The 14633-nt window shown below is 45.0% G+C and overlaps 2 protein-coding genes across 8 annotated transcripts in view; both read right to left on the reverse strand.

The window, feature by feature from the left end:
- Window positions 1-619: 619 nt before the first annotated feature.
- aebp2 (AE binding protein 2) lies at window positions 620-7044 on the reverse strand. 2 transcript variants are annotated; one of them, XM_061806379.1, is made up of 9 exons: window positions 6438-6561; window positions 6157-6260; window positions 5385-5616; window positions 4694-4801; window positions 4440-4626; window positions 3670-3794; window positions 2413-2480; window positions 2207-2320; window positions 620-2088 (listed from the first exon to the last, which is right to left on the reverse strand). In XM_061806379.1, the coding sequence occupies exons 2-9, from the start codon at window positions 6243-6245 to the stop codon at window positions 2076-2078; spliced, it is 936 nt and encodes a 311-aa protein (XP_061662363.1). In that variant the 5' UTR covers window positions 6246-6260; window positions 6438-6561; the 3' UTR covers window positions 620-2075. The 2 variants fall into 2 exon arrangements, with proteins under 2 accessions (XP_061662363.1, XP_061662362.1); XM_061806378.1 differs by lacking the exon at window positions 6157-6260 and having other exon boundaries at window positions 6438-7044.
- A 752-nt stretch (window positions 7045-7796) lies between these two features.
- LOC133493250 (pleckstrin homology domain-containing family A member 5-like) overlaps window positions 7797-14633 on the reverse strand; it is an 85533-nt gene continuing 78696 nt past the window's right edge. For 2 of the 6 annotated variants that reach the window (XM_061806370.1, XM_061806369.1), the window contains exons 24-31: window positions 13051-13189; window positions 12641-12765; window positions 12378-12572; window positions 11658-11771; window positions 11494-11571; window positions 10142-10284; window positions 9259-9422; window positions 7797-9098 (exon numbers count right to left, since the gene is read on the reverse strand). In XM_061806370.1, the coding sequence (XP_061662354.1) occupies window positions 9064-9098; window positions 9259-9422; window positions 10142-10284; window positions 11494-11571; window positions 11658-11771; window positions 12378-12572; window positions 12641-12765; window positions 13051-13189 (993 nt within the window). In that variant the 3' untranslated portion in view covers window positions 7797-9063. The remainder of the gene's footprint in view (window positions 9099-9258; window positions 9423-10141; window positions 10285-11493; window positions 11572-11657; window positions 11772-12377; window positions 12573-12640; window positions 12766-13050; window positions 13190-14633) is intronic. The other 4 variants (XM_061806372.1, XM_061806374.1, XM_061806371.1 and 1 more) reach the window with 3 other exon arrangements.

A 14633-nucleotide genomic window follows, 5' to 3' on the forward strand; every position in this document is an offset into this window, starting at 1 on the left:
TAAACATTTTTTTGTACTTCTCCATTGCTATCATGTGGCCAAGCAATGTTACTACACGTCAGAGAGCGAGTCAATCTCACATTGTTAATATACGAAACTATTATCTTGATTATATTGCTCAAGCATTATATTCACAAAGTTTCCAAATAAAATCCAAACCTAGTATTCAATTTTAATTATTTCTTTCAAAGTCTGATGTCATTTTTGGAGAACTGTAAAATGTTTTGTCACTTACCTTTGGCTGATTTCCGGCCACGTTTTATGACGTCAGGAGCGCACGACGTTCCTACCTCGGCCATTTTAACGGGGGCTACATTATATTGTATTATTATTGAAGATAAGTTATCATTTGCTTATTTTTAATTTGTAAAATGTTTTGTCGTCTTACCTTTGCTGTACTTGTCGATTTACATATAAAAGTCATTATTCCTTGGACTCCTTGGAGCTTCAAATTGATTGATTGATCAATATGATTGTTTTCTAGGTTTTTTTTGAATGAGAAAAATCTTTTGCACTAAAGTCCACATAAATGTATTTTTTGCATCATTTGTATGTGAATAAGACCAATGAAAAAAAAAATGGGGAACTTTATCTACCTAAGGAAATACAAAGTACAGCGTAACAATACAGTAGACATTTATTTGAGGCTCTCATATTAACAAAAAAAGGATGGCATTACATCGTTCAACAGCCTGTCACATTTCATAAAAAACACAAATGGAACAAAAGACAATACAGTAATCCCTCTGTACTTCACGCTTCACCTATTGTGGATTCAGTGTATTGTGTCCCCCCCCCCCAATCGGTTTACAGTAGGTACTATATTACGTGGATTGATACAATGCACGTCCCCAGCGCAACATGTGCAACAATGGAGCAAAAAAATAAGAAACGATTGGTTGCCGGTGTGACATCGACCAATGAGAGCACGAGTGGCAACTTCCCTTGTCCCGCCCACTTCCTTGTTGTGCACGTCTCCTCTACGCTATTGACCGGCTACATATGTACCGTAATTTCCGGCCTATAAACTGCGATTTTTTTCCCACACATTTTCAACCCTGCGGTTTATGTGGCTAATTTGTGCATTTTTCAGTAATGGCCACAGGGGGGCACCAAACCTTTTACCGGTCCGGCCCTGTTAGCGCTGCGCTAGCGTGTTACTGCCGTGTCTCAGTGATTTTGACCGGTATGTTTTTTTTTTTTTGCTAGCATTAGCGCAGTGCTAGCGTTTAACTTTCTGTGTACTGTTTTTATTTGTAAATATGTCAGGCTGTTTTTGATTTTTTTTTTTTTTTTTTTAGGGTTTTTTTCAAGGGTTAAGGTTTTTTGATTATGTCCTGGCAAAACTGTACCACTTCAGTGTTGTGGCCCAGCAAAAGCCAGAGAGGTGGTAATCTTAATTTTAGTCTCAAATATGTAAAGTATAAAAACTGTTTACATATTTTAATCATTCTGGTACCCAGATACACATACATGAAAATTTCCGTGAGTGTGTGGGAGGTGGTTGGGGGTCCTACTTGGAGGTTTTTCACATTTCGCAGGGGGTGGTTCCGGTCCCCATTCACCGCGAAAAACGAGGGATTACTGCATTACAGCACTAATTACGATGACCAAAAGTCCATTTCATAATTCTGACATAACTGCTAAAATACTTCTCCCCCTTCTAAAAGAATGTCAGACGACACCGGCATCGAAATGCTTCCGTCACGGCAACTATTTTAAAAAGTTTGTTAAAAAAGTACACACACCTATGGTTCATTTTGAGATTAAAAAAGTTAAAAAAAAACAACAACACCCCCCCCAAAAATAAAGGTAAAAAAATATATTACAAATCTTAAATATTTACAAAGACGGCTTGTCTCTAAAAAAAAAAAAAAGTCTACCGACAGTAACGCTTCAGTTTTGAGCCTAGTTACATTAAGAGTTACATATTTCTAAATATCATGTAAAAAGCACCTAATAGGCATGGAATTAAAAAAAACATCTCTAAAAATCATCAACCCCCCCCCTAAAAAAAAAAAAAAAAAAAGAATAAATCTTTGTATATAATTGACCTTCAGGACAAGAACAAATCCTTAGAAGAACATCCTGTGTGGAGATAAAGATGCAGATTAATTTTCGTGAACAGGAAAAGTAAACCCCTTGTGGCCCCCCCCCCCCTTTTTTTTTTAAAACATAATTTTTTAACACGACAACGCGTACGTGCCTGTAAATGTTCGGATCCAGCAGGACGGCCGTGTCCGTCGGGAGCTTGGACAGGTGCACGACTTTGGTCTTCTGCTGCAGTCTGTCGCTTTCGTTCACCCAAACATCAGGCAAGCTTTAAAAAAAAAAAAAAACGTACAAACAATTGGGAAGTATTAAATACACAAATCACCCCCCCCCCAAAAAAAAAACAAAACCAAAACATACATGTCTTCGGGGGTCCAGTGCAAGAGGACTTTCACTTTTCCGGATTCTTCTTTCCTCCTTGCTATTACCTGAAAACACATGATTGACAAACTCTGGCACGAGATGTACGTATTTTAAAAAAAAAAAAAAAAAAAAAAAAAAAAAACACACACACACACACACACACACACACCACACACACACACACACACACACACACACACACACACACACACACACACCACACACACACACACATAATTCCTGACCAACAAGCCCAGACTTTTTTTTTTTTTCACAGTTAACGTTAACGGTAGCACCACCGCGCTTGAAACCCATATTCAAACATGAGATATTTACAAAAATGGTACACAGTTTAACACGAACGCCGCCGCGTAACACGAGTGCTATGCTAACACTAGCGCCACACTGACGCTAGCACCAACCTAACAGGGCTAACAGATATCTATAAAGAAAGAAAGTACACAGTTTAACGCTAGCACCGCCGCACTAACCCTCGCCCCGTGCTAATGTGAAAGCTGCGCTAACACTAGCACCACGCTGATGCTAACACCACGCTAACAGGGCTAACAGATATCTATAAAGAAAGACAGTACACAGTTTAACCCTAGCGCCGCTGCACTAACGCTAGCCCCGTGCTAATGTTAACGATGCGCTAACACTAGCGCCACGCTGACGCTAGCACCACGCTAACAGATATCGACAAAGAAAGACAGTACACAGAGTGCCATGCTAACACTAACACTACACTGACGCTAGCACCACGCTAAGAGATATCTATAAAGAAAGAGAGTACAGAGTTTAACACTAGCACCGCTGCACTAACTCTAGGCCCACGGTGATGCTAGCACCACGCTAACAGGGCTAACCGATATCTAAAAAGAAAGACAACACACAGAGAGTTTAACGCTAGCACTGCTGCGCTAACGCTAGCCCCGTGATAACGCTAACACTAGCGCCGCACTAACACGGCAGGTTTAAAAAAAAAAAAAAAAAAAACACTAGTAAAAATCACTGAGACACACCAGTAACGCGCTAGCACAGGGCCAGGCCGGTAAAAGTCACTTTTCCTCGGCACATATATTCCACCTTTTTTTGCTCGAGTGCCCCCTTGCTCTCTCTCGTTAGAAAAAATGCACAAATTTGCCACATCACCGCATAAACCGCAGGGTTGAAAGCGTGTGGAAAAAAGTTGCGGCTTCTAGGCCGGAAATTACGGTGTTTATATATAGAAAAGTATGTATTTTATGCGCGTACCGTGCTGTGGAACACGACGCTGTGACCGTTTCCGAGGCTCTCGATGTGCGTGGCCAAGTTGAGGCAAATAGCTCGGTGGCGGATGGCGTCCATGGTCTGGGCGTCGAAGAAATCGTGAGGCCGGGCTAAAAAAAAAATAAAAAATAATCATGAAACAAATACTGCACATATTGCACAGGTGTCAAACTCAAGGGCCGGGGGGCCAGATCTGGCCCGCCACATGACTTTATGTGGCCCGTGAAGCCCAATCTACAGAGTCAATTTCCATGATGATCGTAAAATTCTGGACCAAAATTTGAAATTGTCATATTACATAAACGACAAAGTTGAGATATTACAAGCATTTTTGTTCCTGAACATATATAATTTGGAAAAACACATTACACTTTACTTCTGATTCCAAAACTACCGTAATTCCCGGCCTGCAGAGCGCACCTGGTTGCAAGCCTCACCGAGTACATTTGTAAAGGAAATACTATTTGGTACATACATACGCCGCAGCTAGTGCTAATGCTAGAGCCGCGATAGCACTAGCACTAACACTAGCGCCGCGCTGACAGGTCCGGTGAAAATAAAACTTACCGGTAATTATCCCCGAGACACGGCAGTGACACAGCAGCAGCACGCTAGCACGGCGCTAACGCTAGCACAGCGCTAACAGGACCGGTAAAAGTCACTTCCTCGGCACCGGTCTCATTCTTACCTGTTCCGCTCGAGTGCCCCCTTGCACAAATTAGCCGCAAGAATGTAGATATGTGCGGCGTACGTACGTAGTGAGCGCCGATGCTTGTTCTTGAGCTTCCTCCGCTTGTTGAGGCCGGCCTTCGACGGCGACTCCTCCTTCACTTTGCCCTGGCTGGAAACCTTGGACGAGCCCTGGGCGCTGAAATGAGTGGGCACGTGGCGTGCCAGCCCGCCCTGCGAGGCGAAGGTGGCGTGGCAGCCCCCGACCACACACTGACACCCCCCACGCCCTCGCATTAGCGACGAGTCACGACAAATCGGCGTGCGAAGCGTGCGTCACCTTGAAGGGTTTGTCGCCGCTGTGAGTCAACATGTGCCTCTGCAGCCAGCTTTGACTGGTGGACGGCGTGTTGTATACTTTACAGCCCTTCCACAGACACACAAAGACCTGCGTGGAGGACAAGAGAAAATACCGACGGTAGATCAACTTTAGTAGGCTTGTTTTGTTCAGCACTATCCATCCATTTTCTTTTGCCGCTTATCCTCACGAGGGTCGCGGGGAGCGCCGGAGCCTATCCCAGCTGTCAATGGCCAGGGGGCGGGGTACACCCTGAACTGGTCGCAAGCACAATCGCAGGGCACATAGAGATAAACAACTGCACTCACACTCACATTTAGGGGCAATTTCAAATGTCCAATTAATGTTGCATGTTTTTGGGATGTGGGAGGAAAACGGAGTGGCCGGAGAAAACCCACGCAGGGACGGGGAGAACATGCAAATAATTAAGGGGCTCAAAGAGTTCATAGTTTTATAATTTGTGTAAACTTAAAAAAAAAAAAAAAAAAAAATAGTTGGTCGGTACTTCACTGATTTCACATATTGCCGGAATCTAACACCCGTGCCAAACGAGGGTTTAGGGGGTCCCCCCCCCCCGCCCCAATGTGTTTGGAGATTACATATTCTGATACAATTATGGGACCACCCCCCCCCCCAAAAAAAAAAAAAAAAAAAAAAAAAAAAAAAAACTTACCCCTCCTCTCTGACCGTCCACATGAGTGGCTCGGATGTGATCGGCCAGATCGGGACTGGAGGAAAACTGCAGCTGGCAGTGATCCCAGCAGCACGTGTAGCTGAGCGACTTGCCGTTGACCGGCACGGAGCCGTTGCCCGCGACCATGGCCGCGCCGTGGCTGTTGAACATCGCCGGCGTGGAGCGCCCGCTCGACGCTATGCTCTCCAAGTCCATCAAGGTGCTGCTGATACTAAAAAAAAAAAAAAATAAAAAAAATAATAATAAATAAGTACCGTAATTCCCAGCCTACAAGCCGCGACTTTTTTCACAGCCGCCGCGCAAGTTAGCGTTAGCATTAGCACCACCACCAATGTGACGGGTTGCAGAAAAATGCCGTACGTCAACATTGTACATTATATATGACAATTTCTGTTCAGATTTTAGCAAGAATCCTGGAAGCTGACGGCACAAGCGGAGCCATATAAAACGATACGGCGGACCGCGTCTGGCCCCCGGGCCTTTGGTTTGACACCAATAAATAAGCGCGATGTGCTGTTTCGTTGTCTCATTATTTTAGCTTTGAATATCGCCTCCAAATATAGATTATTGGCATTTCTAGTACTTTGTATAAAATTATGTACAATTTCGTCACAATACAATATGGAAAAAGTAAATGTGACCCAGAATGGATCTGCTACAAAATTAATTGTGTAAAATCGATTTTTACTATGATATTGTGTTTTGTCAACTTTTTTGTCTATTAAAAAAAAAAAATACTAATGATAATTACTTGGAAATCGCGGCGACTTTCTTCGCATCCGATGATGAAGCTGTCACGTGACCTGTAACGAAGTTGGTTCCGGTCTTCGCCGGTTTCATTCAGTTGGGCCGCCACTAAAATTTCAAATCAATTAACTTTTGGGATTTAAGCGTTTAAAACATTGACGTGACATTGGATGAAAGTGATTCAAACGTTTTATTTTAAGTTGTTTTTGCTCGCATCCCACGGAAGAAAAGTGAGTCGCCCCGCTTCCCGAGTCGCCTCCTTTCGCTCCCCCACGCCCCTCGCACCTGTCCTCGGAATCCATCCGGCTGAGCGGCTCCCCGTCCGACGAGGCGACCTCCACGCTGGCTCGTCTCTTCCCGGCGTGCTCGTGCTTCTCCGCGGCCTTCGTGCGCTCCGGCGAGCCGCTGCCTCCCTCCCTTTGTTCTTGCCTCAGCACCCGGGAGCCCTCTTGGGCGGACTCCGTGCTGCTCGCCGGGCTCCCCTGCGCGGGGCTCTCGGCCGGCTCGGATAGTTTGCCGTCCCCGCCGCAGTCTCGCTCCCCAGCCGGGGACGCCGGCGACGAGCCGCCCCGCTTTTGCGCTCCGGCACCCCCGCGACCACCGCTGACCTCCATTCCTGAGCCGTCCTCGTTATTGTTATCCGGTTCCTGTTTGGAGTTCGACACGGCCTGCGGCTCGACGCCGGTGTCGGCGCTTTCCCCGCTGTCGCCGTGGACCACCGTCGGCTGGGAATCCTGCTCGCCCCCCTCGCTTGTTATCTGAGCCATATTTCCCCACCCCCCCCCGGCTAATATTTTCTTTTTTGGGTCCAAAAGTTGCCTTCCTGCTGCCTCTGCAATTCAAGCGCAGAACACAAGCAGGCGTTTGTAGTGACGTCACGCCCCCCCCCCACGCCCAAAGATCGTATAAAGCGGCGCCATATCGCTCGGTGGCTAAAAATCCCCATGCCAAACAAAGCTTTCATTCCGTAAATAAAAATTTTAAAGCAAAAATATATCGAAATGAACACTTTAAATCACGAATAAAAGCAACATATACATTCATATCAGCATATTACCAGTCACCGCTTTTCTCGGTAGGAGAGGCTCGTAAACGCAAAACTAGACAATCTTTGGCATTGTGGTCGAACTCCTCCACGTGTTCCAACAAACAGAAAAAAGGAGCAAACTCTCATCCTTGCAAGGTGCACCTATTCCCCAAAGTACATTTTTTTTAATGAATTATATGAATTTGTTATTGACGAATTAAGTCATTTTTTTAATAATCAGACGAAGAACATTTTTTTACACCACCTCGGTTTCAAATGGGAAAATGTCTGCCACTGTGAAACAGCCACTCTTTAAAGTCTCCTAAAAATAATCAAAAAATGAAAAATTCATAATCTCCAAACACATTAATTAGTGACGAGTCTGGGATAATTATTTCATTTAATAACATGACACTTGATTGTTTTTGTTACCACTCGATGGACTGTAATTAATTTAAATAATTTATAGTGGCCAACAATAATTGAGGATTTGCTTAATTTACTGCACAATCATATTTTAAAAAAATACAAATTGGATAATGGAGTAAAACTACTGTAACAATAATGGTGGATGCATAGAAAGAACAAAAAATGTTTTGTATGAACATCAACGTTTATTCCACAATATAAAACACATGGGGTATGAACTTTTTGCATATCGGACCTAATAACATTAATAATAATAATAATCTCTATAATATATTTGCTTTTCCTTTTTCCAAGCGTACATAAATTCTTCTTTTCTATACAGATTGTACATCTACAGTATTTCATGTGTTTTGAAATCCTACTTATTGCTTTGTACATGTGCTATTCTCGGATTCTCCTCCTGCTAAAACAAATATTAAATCACAACCTTTTTCATTTATAGCATATTTTTTAATGTACAAAAAAACTTGAGTCAATCTGGGATGAATAACAAAACAGAAACCAGTAGTGGTCACTTTGGAGTTTAAATAAAGCACTGCATGTGTAATTTGCTGCCGTTTACCATAATGCTAATAAAATGCTCCAGTATGTACAGTATAATACATATATTACACATCAAGTACCTCCCGTAAACCATTTTTTAAATATTCTCGCTTTAATACTTGTACCAATAAAGACTGTGCATATTAAAATGTACTTTTGATGAAGTCAAGAACGATAATTACAATTATTAATGGCATTTTACTCAAACTGGTTTTTACACCAGTGGGGTGTAAAAGGGGGGGGGGTGCCGACCATGTAGTTTAATTCAAAAAGTGAAACTGTTGTATCATTCAGATTCGGAATAATCTTCCTGATTTCTACATAATAATAATTTGGGTGTAATAATCGAAAACACAGGTGTCAAACACAAGGCCTGGGGGCCAGATGTTGGCCCCCCCCAAATGGTTTTATGTGGCCCACGAAGGCAAATCACATGTGTCAACTTCCAGGATTTTTGTTAAAAATTCAAATTGCCATGTCATAAATGACAACTTGGGAGATATTGCAAGCATTTTTCTGTTACCAAACGTGAACAATAGTCGAAAAACCCAAAACTAGCTCATATATTGCACGTGTAAATATTATGAGGCGATTAAAAATTTTGATTGTTTCAACCAATGGGCCCCCCGAGGGAAACCGAAACTACAACGTGGCCCGTGGCGCAAAATTGAGTTTGACACCCCTGATCTAAAACCTTGATTTTTTTTTTCCCGGGGTATAGACCTTTGGGCTACACGAGGACCGAAACAGACATGACAACCCGATGTCTCAGGACCGCCACGGATCCTTTGCCCGAAGCCGACTTTTCCGTCTCCTTGTCGTGTCGTGGTCTTGGGAAACCGGGAAGCTGGGGTGTACGCACTTTTGCAAACTTGCTACATTCTGGCTTTTGTGGGATGCCGCGGTGAATCCTCACGTGTCGTTGCTCAGGAGTGTGAACAGTGGTGCTGTAAAGGGAGGGAGGGAGGGGGGGTGGATTATGCAAATATTGGGATGCCGTGAATGTGCGTCTTTCACCGTTCCAACACCCCCCCCTCTCCCCCCGCAAACAGTCCGAAGACCGGTTAAAGACCGTCTTCTGGACAATACTAGGTTCGATCCACTTACAAGCTAGTAAGTTGTTATTGTTGTGTTTCTTGTCATCTGCTGGGAACCGGTTATAGGATTCTAGATGCTTCTCCAGGTTCTCCTCGCCGGCATTCTGCTGCAGCACATCCAACTCCCCTTCCTTGGGCTCTGGGCTTGGTGTCTCCGGATAAGAACTCTGGAAGCTGGAATGCGCAGGAGTAAGCAGAGCTGCGCATGTGACATTTTTTTACTTAACCAGTACATCTTAACCTTATGGCCTTGAACAAAGTAGATGTTTGCAACCCCCCCCCCCCCCACCACAACCTGGGGCGGAACCACGCTACCAATCAAACTATACAGAACTACAGAACACACTCAAACCGGTCCATCTTTAAAGAATTAGCGAGAACGCAAATGATGATGTCATCTCTTTGAAGCTTAGGATCGGCTAACTGATAAAAGTTTGAGTTGGGGAGAGAGACGGTATTTGAAGGCGCGTGTGAAATACTTTTTGTGTGACATCACGGGACATTAAAAGGTCATTAGACGGGGATAATAGTAAGTCATTTATGAACTTGGATGTTTCATCCTTGGGTGCAATTTCCAAATGCATCAAGGTGCCATATTCCTCTGTTTAAACGATTCTAAATTGCACGTCAGTTTCAAGCGTTTTTGTTATCAAACAATAGTCAGCTTTACATGTTGTACATTTTATTGGGACCAGTGCTTCAAAACACTATGACTTGGGTCACATGTTTTGGTCGAGTCAAAAGTTCACATCGCGGGTGCCAAACTCGAGGCCCGGGCGCCATATCTGGCCCGCCGCACGATTTGATGTGGCCCGCAGAGGAAAATCATAAGTGTCAAAACACAAGACCTGGGGTTTTATGTCAAATTCAGCTTTCAAATGGTCGCTACACACCTGTTTTCTGTGGTGATATTTGTCGGCGAGGTGGTCACATCTTCTGTACTTTTGAGATCCTCAAACGCGTGAAGGTTCACGATCTCCACGTGCTGGGTCTCGGTGTGCTGGTCCAAAATCACCGCCGTCTGCACTTCACAGAGCTGCAATTTAAAAAAAAAAAAAAAAATGGTAATGTAAACTGGAGCGGTTTGCAGCCGAAGTGTGAAGCGGCTGGGATGTGAATCCGCGCCTCCAAATCTGAGACTGTCGTCCTCAGTCGGACAAGGGTGGTGTGCCATCTCCGGGTCGGGGATGAGATCCTGCCCCAAGTGGAGGAGTTCAAGTATCTTGGGGGTCTTGTTCACGAGTGAGGAAGAACGGAGCGGGAGAACGACATGCGGATCGGTGCAGTGATGCGGACTTTGTATCGGTCCCTTGTGCTGAAGAGGGAGCTACGTTCCTACCCTTACCTATAGGCATAAGCTGTGTGACGTGACCGAAATAACGAGAACCCGGATACAAGTGGCCGAAAAGGGTTTCCTCCGCAGGGTGTCCGGGCTCTCCCTTAGAGATAGGGTGAGAAGCTCGGTCATCAGGGAGGGGCTCAGTGTGGGGCCGCTGCTCCTCCGCATTGAGAGGAACCAGATGAGGTGGCTGCTGGGGCATCTGATCCGAACGCCTCCCCGGTGAGGTGTTCCCGGCACGTCCCACCAGAAAGAGACCCCCGGGACGACCCAGGACATGCTGGAGAGACTACAGTATGTCGCTAAGCTGGCTCGGGAAGGCCTCGGGATCCCTCCGGAAGAGCTGGACGAAGTGGCTGGGGAAAGGGAAGTCTGGGTATCCCTGCTGAAGCTACTTCCCCCGCGACCCAACCCGGAGAAGCGGTAGAAAATGGAAACATGACCGCGTCGTTTTAAAAAATTCACAAGGTGTTTTGTCCTCTCTCAAAAGTTGTGACGTCCACGTGTCAACGAATCCCAAATGTACCCGGAGACTGCTAAGTACACCCCCCCCCCCCCCCCTCCAAAATAAAAGCTCAACATGTGCGGAAATGTCAAGCGGCGGGAAAGCGGCCTAGTTCCGGGCCCGCAGTCCCCAGCGCGCCGAGCAAAATCTTGTCATCGATCCAGATTACGCTCGGAGTGGATCGCCGAGACCTCAATGGGAGATTAACCGGCGCTTGGCACGCAAAGTCGGATTACATGCCGGCGCTTTTGCGGCGGTAGCTGTGAGGTGTCAGTTAAAAAAAAAAAAGAAGAACGGTAATAAACTAGCGCAAAAAACGGAGAGATCATACTAGTTTTGCGACGTAAATATTCATTGATATGTACCAGTTGCAGTACTCCGAGGTCAAGGCGAGTTTGTACCTCACTTTCCGCGTCGTCCGTCTCATCTTGCGGCGAATATCCGCCCTTGCCCCGCGACGCTTCTTCTTCGCGCGCCTCCTGTTGATCCAAACAGAATCACATCAAGTACTGATTGCGGGCCGGTTCCGACCGATGAACGTTTAAAAAGTGCACTACGGCAGAACCTGCGACGTCGTCGATCCAGCTTCGGGTTCTGTTCTGCGAAACGTCTTCACCTGCTTCAGCGCCGCTTCCAGTTCCAGGGGGTCCGCACAGGTCCCCGCTGCATGGGTCTGGACCTTATCGGATCCACATACGCAGGACGTATCAGCCCATGTGTGCTAAACACTCAAATATTCGAAATAATATTCATTCGCCTCATCATATTTACACTAGTTTTGAATCAGAGTTCAATCAAGTGTAACAGAGTTTTCAGACATTGTTCATATTTGGTAACACAAAAATGCTTATAATATCTCAATGTTACCATTTATGACACGTGACAATTTGAAATTTTGGTACAGATTTGCACACAAATCATAGAAGTGGAGGTAGATGAATTGCCTCCAGGGGCCGCATAGAATCATGTGGTGGGCCGGATCTGGCCCGCGGACGTTGAGTTTGACACCAGTTTAACTGTAGATTTAGTGCATCAAATACTTACAAAAATATTTTTATTATTTTTTTAATTAATCAGTATAGTGCAGCGACTTACCTGGACATATTGAGCATTTCCGAATATGCCTCGAGATGCCTCGGTTGTCGACCGCAATCCGTTCCGGAAAACGGTTCGAAAAGTGAATTGTTCGAAAGCCGAATCGATGTTTCCCATTACAATGAAAGGAAAAAGAAATAATGTGTTCCAAGTCCAAAAAAAATATCTGATATGTAACGTCGGACGTCACCTGCAGCATAACGAAGGGGTCATCTTTGCTGAACGAATGCGAGCGGGATAACGCTTCCCGTCTCTTTTCTCGCTGAGATGAGGCTTCCTGGTGTCTCCTCATCCTCTCCATCTGCTCCTCAACGCTCATCCTGGGCCGGCCCACTTCCCTCTCGCCGTAGCCCGTCGGGTCTACGAGGACGCTTCTGGGCCGATCCTGGAAATCCCAAATTTCTTTTAAGAAGTCGCCGTCCCGGCTCGAGCGCTTCAAAGCGAGAAACCTACCGATCTGGATTCGGTTTTCTTAGTCTTCCTCAGGGTGACGTAAGAGGCGATCGTCGTGGACTCGGGAGGGATCGCCGAGGATTTGGTTCTCGGGGGAACCAAGCCCACTGGGTAGAGGGGCGCTGCTGCGGGTGAAAAACCAATTAGACCAGTTGATGAAATCTAGTACGGACCAAAAGCTAAAGCGGGATTACATGAATAATTATTTCAATTATTTGGGCTTGGGGACTGGAGGACTGTGAAATTGTAGAAAAGGAAACTCGTTGGATGCTAGTCTGCTTCCTGGGTCACGTCGAGGTGCCTCGAAGCAAGGCACCGTGCCTGCATGACTGACGAGTTTCTCCATTCAGACAAGGGTAAAAAAGAAAAAAAAAGAAAAAAAAAAAAAATCAGTATGACGTTAAATATACCTTTTGATGCTACGACGTCTGTATTCTCGCCAGCAGTTTCATTCTTGTCTTTTTCCTTATCCTCCACATTGACTTCATCCGCTTCCTCTTTGACGGTGGTCAGCTCAGGTTCGCTCTTGTACAGGCGGTAGTCGGGGCCCTGCAGCGAGGAAATATCAGCTTTTGAGCGCAACCGCAAGGCCGCGTGCGAGACGGCTACTAAATACAGCGCCGGTGTCAAACTCGAGCCTCGGGGGCTAAATCTGGCCCGCCACGTTTCACATGGCCCACGAAAGCTGATTACTTGTATTAAAAAATCTGGACCAAACGAGCAAATTGTCATCCATCCATCCATCAATTTTCTTAGCCGCTTATCCCCACAAGTGTCACGGGGGTGCCGGAGGCCATTACCCTTCATTTCTGATTTTTAAACTATCCATTCAGCCATCCATCCATTTTCTTAGCCGCTTATCCTCACAAATGTCGCAGAGTGCCGGAGCCGATCCCAGCTGTCAACAGGCAGGAGGCGGGGTACACCCTGAACTGGTTGCCAGCCAATCACAGGGCAATTGGCATACGCAAAAAAATAAAATAAATAAATAGCAATAACTTTTTATTACAAGCATTTTATTCATTTCCAAATCTTTTTTTTATGACACTAACTTGATGGAAGTGGGAGTGTTTAACACTTACCCCGTTTAACATTAAATGGCGCTGGAATCCAGCACCCTGCCTCAGCGTCACCGTTTGTATTTCCAGAGATAAGTGAATAAATCATAAATAAAGCAATTTAATAAATCGCAAAAAATATTCACATTTTTTCCCCCCATTCTGGTATGTCACGTTTGTCCTTTTCAAGGTGATTCAGCAGCAGGGGGTGCGGCGCCCAAGCGCCCTCTATTGACCAGCCGCCACTGAATACTTATTAGAGGCGGTGACATATTTATATGGTCCCAAAAATGTGGCCATCACAAAAAAAATGGATTGACACCTTATCACATCTATTGATTACAACACTGTCAGGGCAAGAAATAATCTGAATTGATCATGTGTGATATGAAAAGAAGTGTATTTTGCAATTTGTAATAAATGTGTAATAAATGTACATGTATCGCCTCACATTCATGAAATTCATATACAAATCAAATACACCATTTGGGTCATTATTTAACTGGAGTTAATGAGCTTTTTTTTTTTTTTTAGCATGCCACATTTCACAGTCAAATAAGACACAAAAACGCATGCATAAATCTGAATGAATTGAATGACTGAACGAATTCCAATAAAAACACCAAAATAATGCAAGCAAAATATGCATCCTCACCCCGCACTACACAAGCCGAGCTGGTCAGTTTGTGAATCATGGTGTTAATGATTCAAGCCTGAGGTGGGTTGGGGGGAGGGCGTTGGGGGGTGAGGGTGTCGGGGGGGGGGGGGGGGTTGTGTCTGTCAAAAAAAAAAAAAAATCCTGCATGAAGTTGGGATGTGAAAACATGACAGTGAATGTCAAAGTAATCTTCTGCGGATGATTGATGTCACAGCCAACTAAACCGCATGCGGGGTGTGGCGAGGATGAGCAGGCTTTTTTTTTTTTTTTTTTAATT

Source organism: Syngnathoides biaculeatus, chromosome 20 (genome assembly GCF_019802595.1).
Source record: "Syngnathoides biaculeatus isolate LvHL_M chromosome 20, ASM1980259v1, whole genome shotgun sequence".
NCBI lineage: Eukaryota > Metazoa > Chordata > Actinopteri > Syngnathiformes > Syngnathidae > Syngnathoides > Syngnathoides biaculeatus.

Bases quoted from the DNA above. Each gene is read 5' to 3' on its own strand.
- aebp2 (XM_061806378.1), bottom strand. From the start codon at position 6,919: ATGGCTCAGATAACAAGCGAGGGGGGCGAGCAGGATTCCCAGCCGACG. The intron at 4,802-5,384 runs GTAAGTTTTTTT...TCCTCCACGCAG, and splicing joins TGGACGGTCAGAGAGGAGGG to GTCTTTGTGTGTCTGTGGAA. The intron at 4,627-4,693 runs GTGACGCACGCT...GGGGGGTGTCAG, and splicing joins GCGGCGACAAACCCTTCAAG to TGTGTGGTCGGGGGCTGCCA.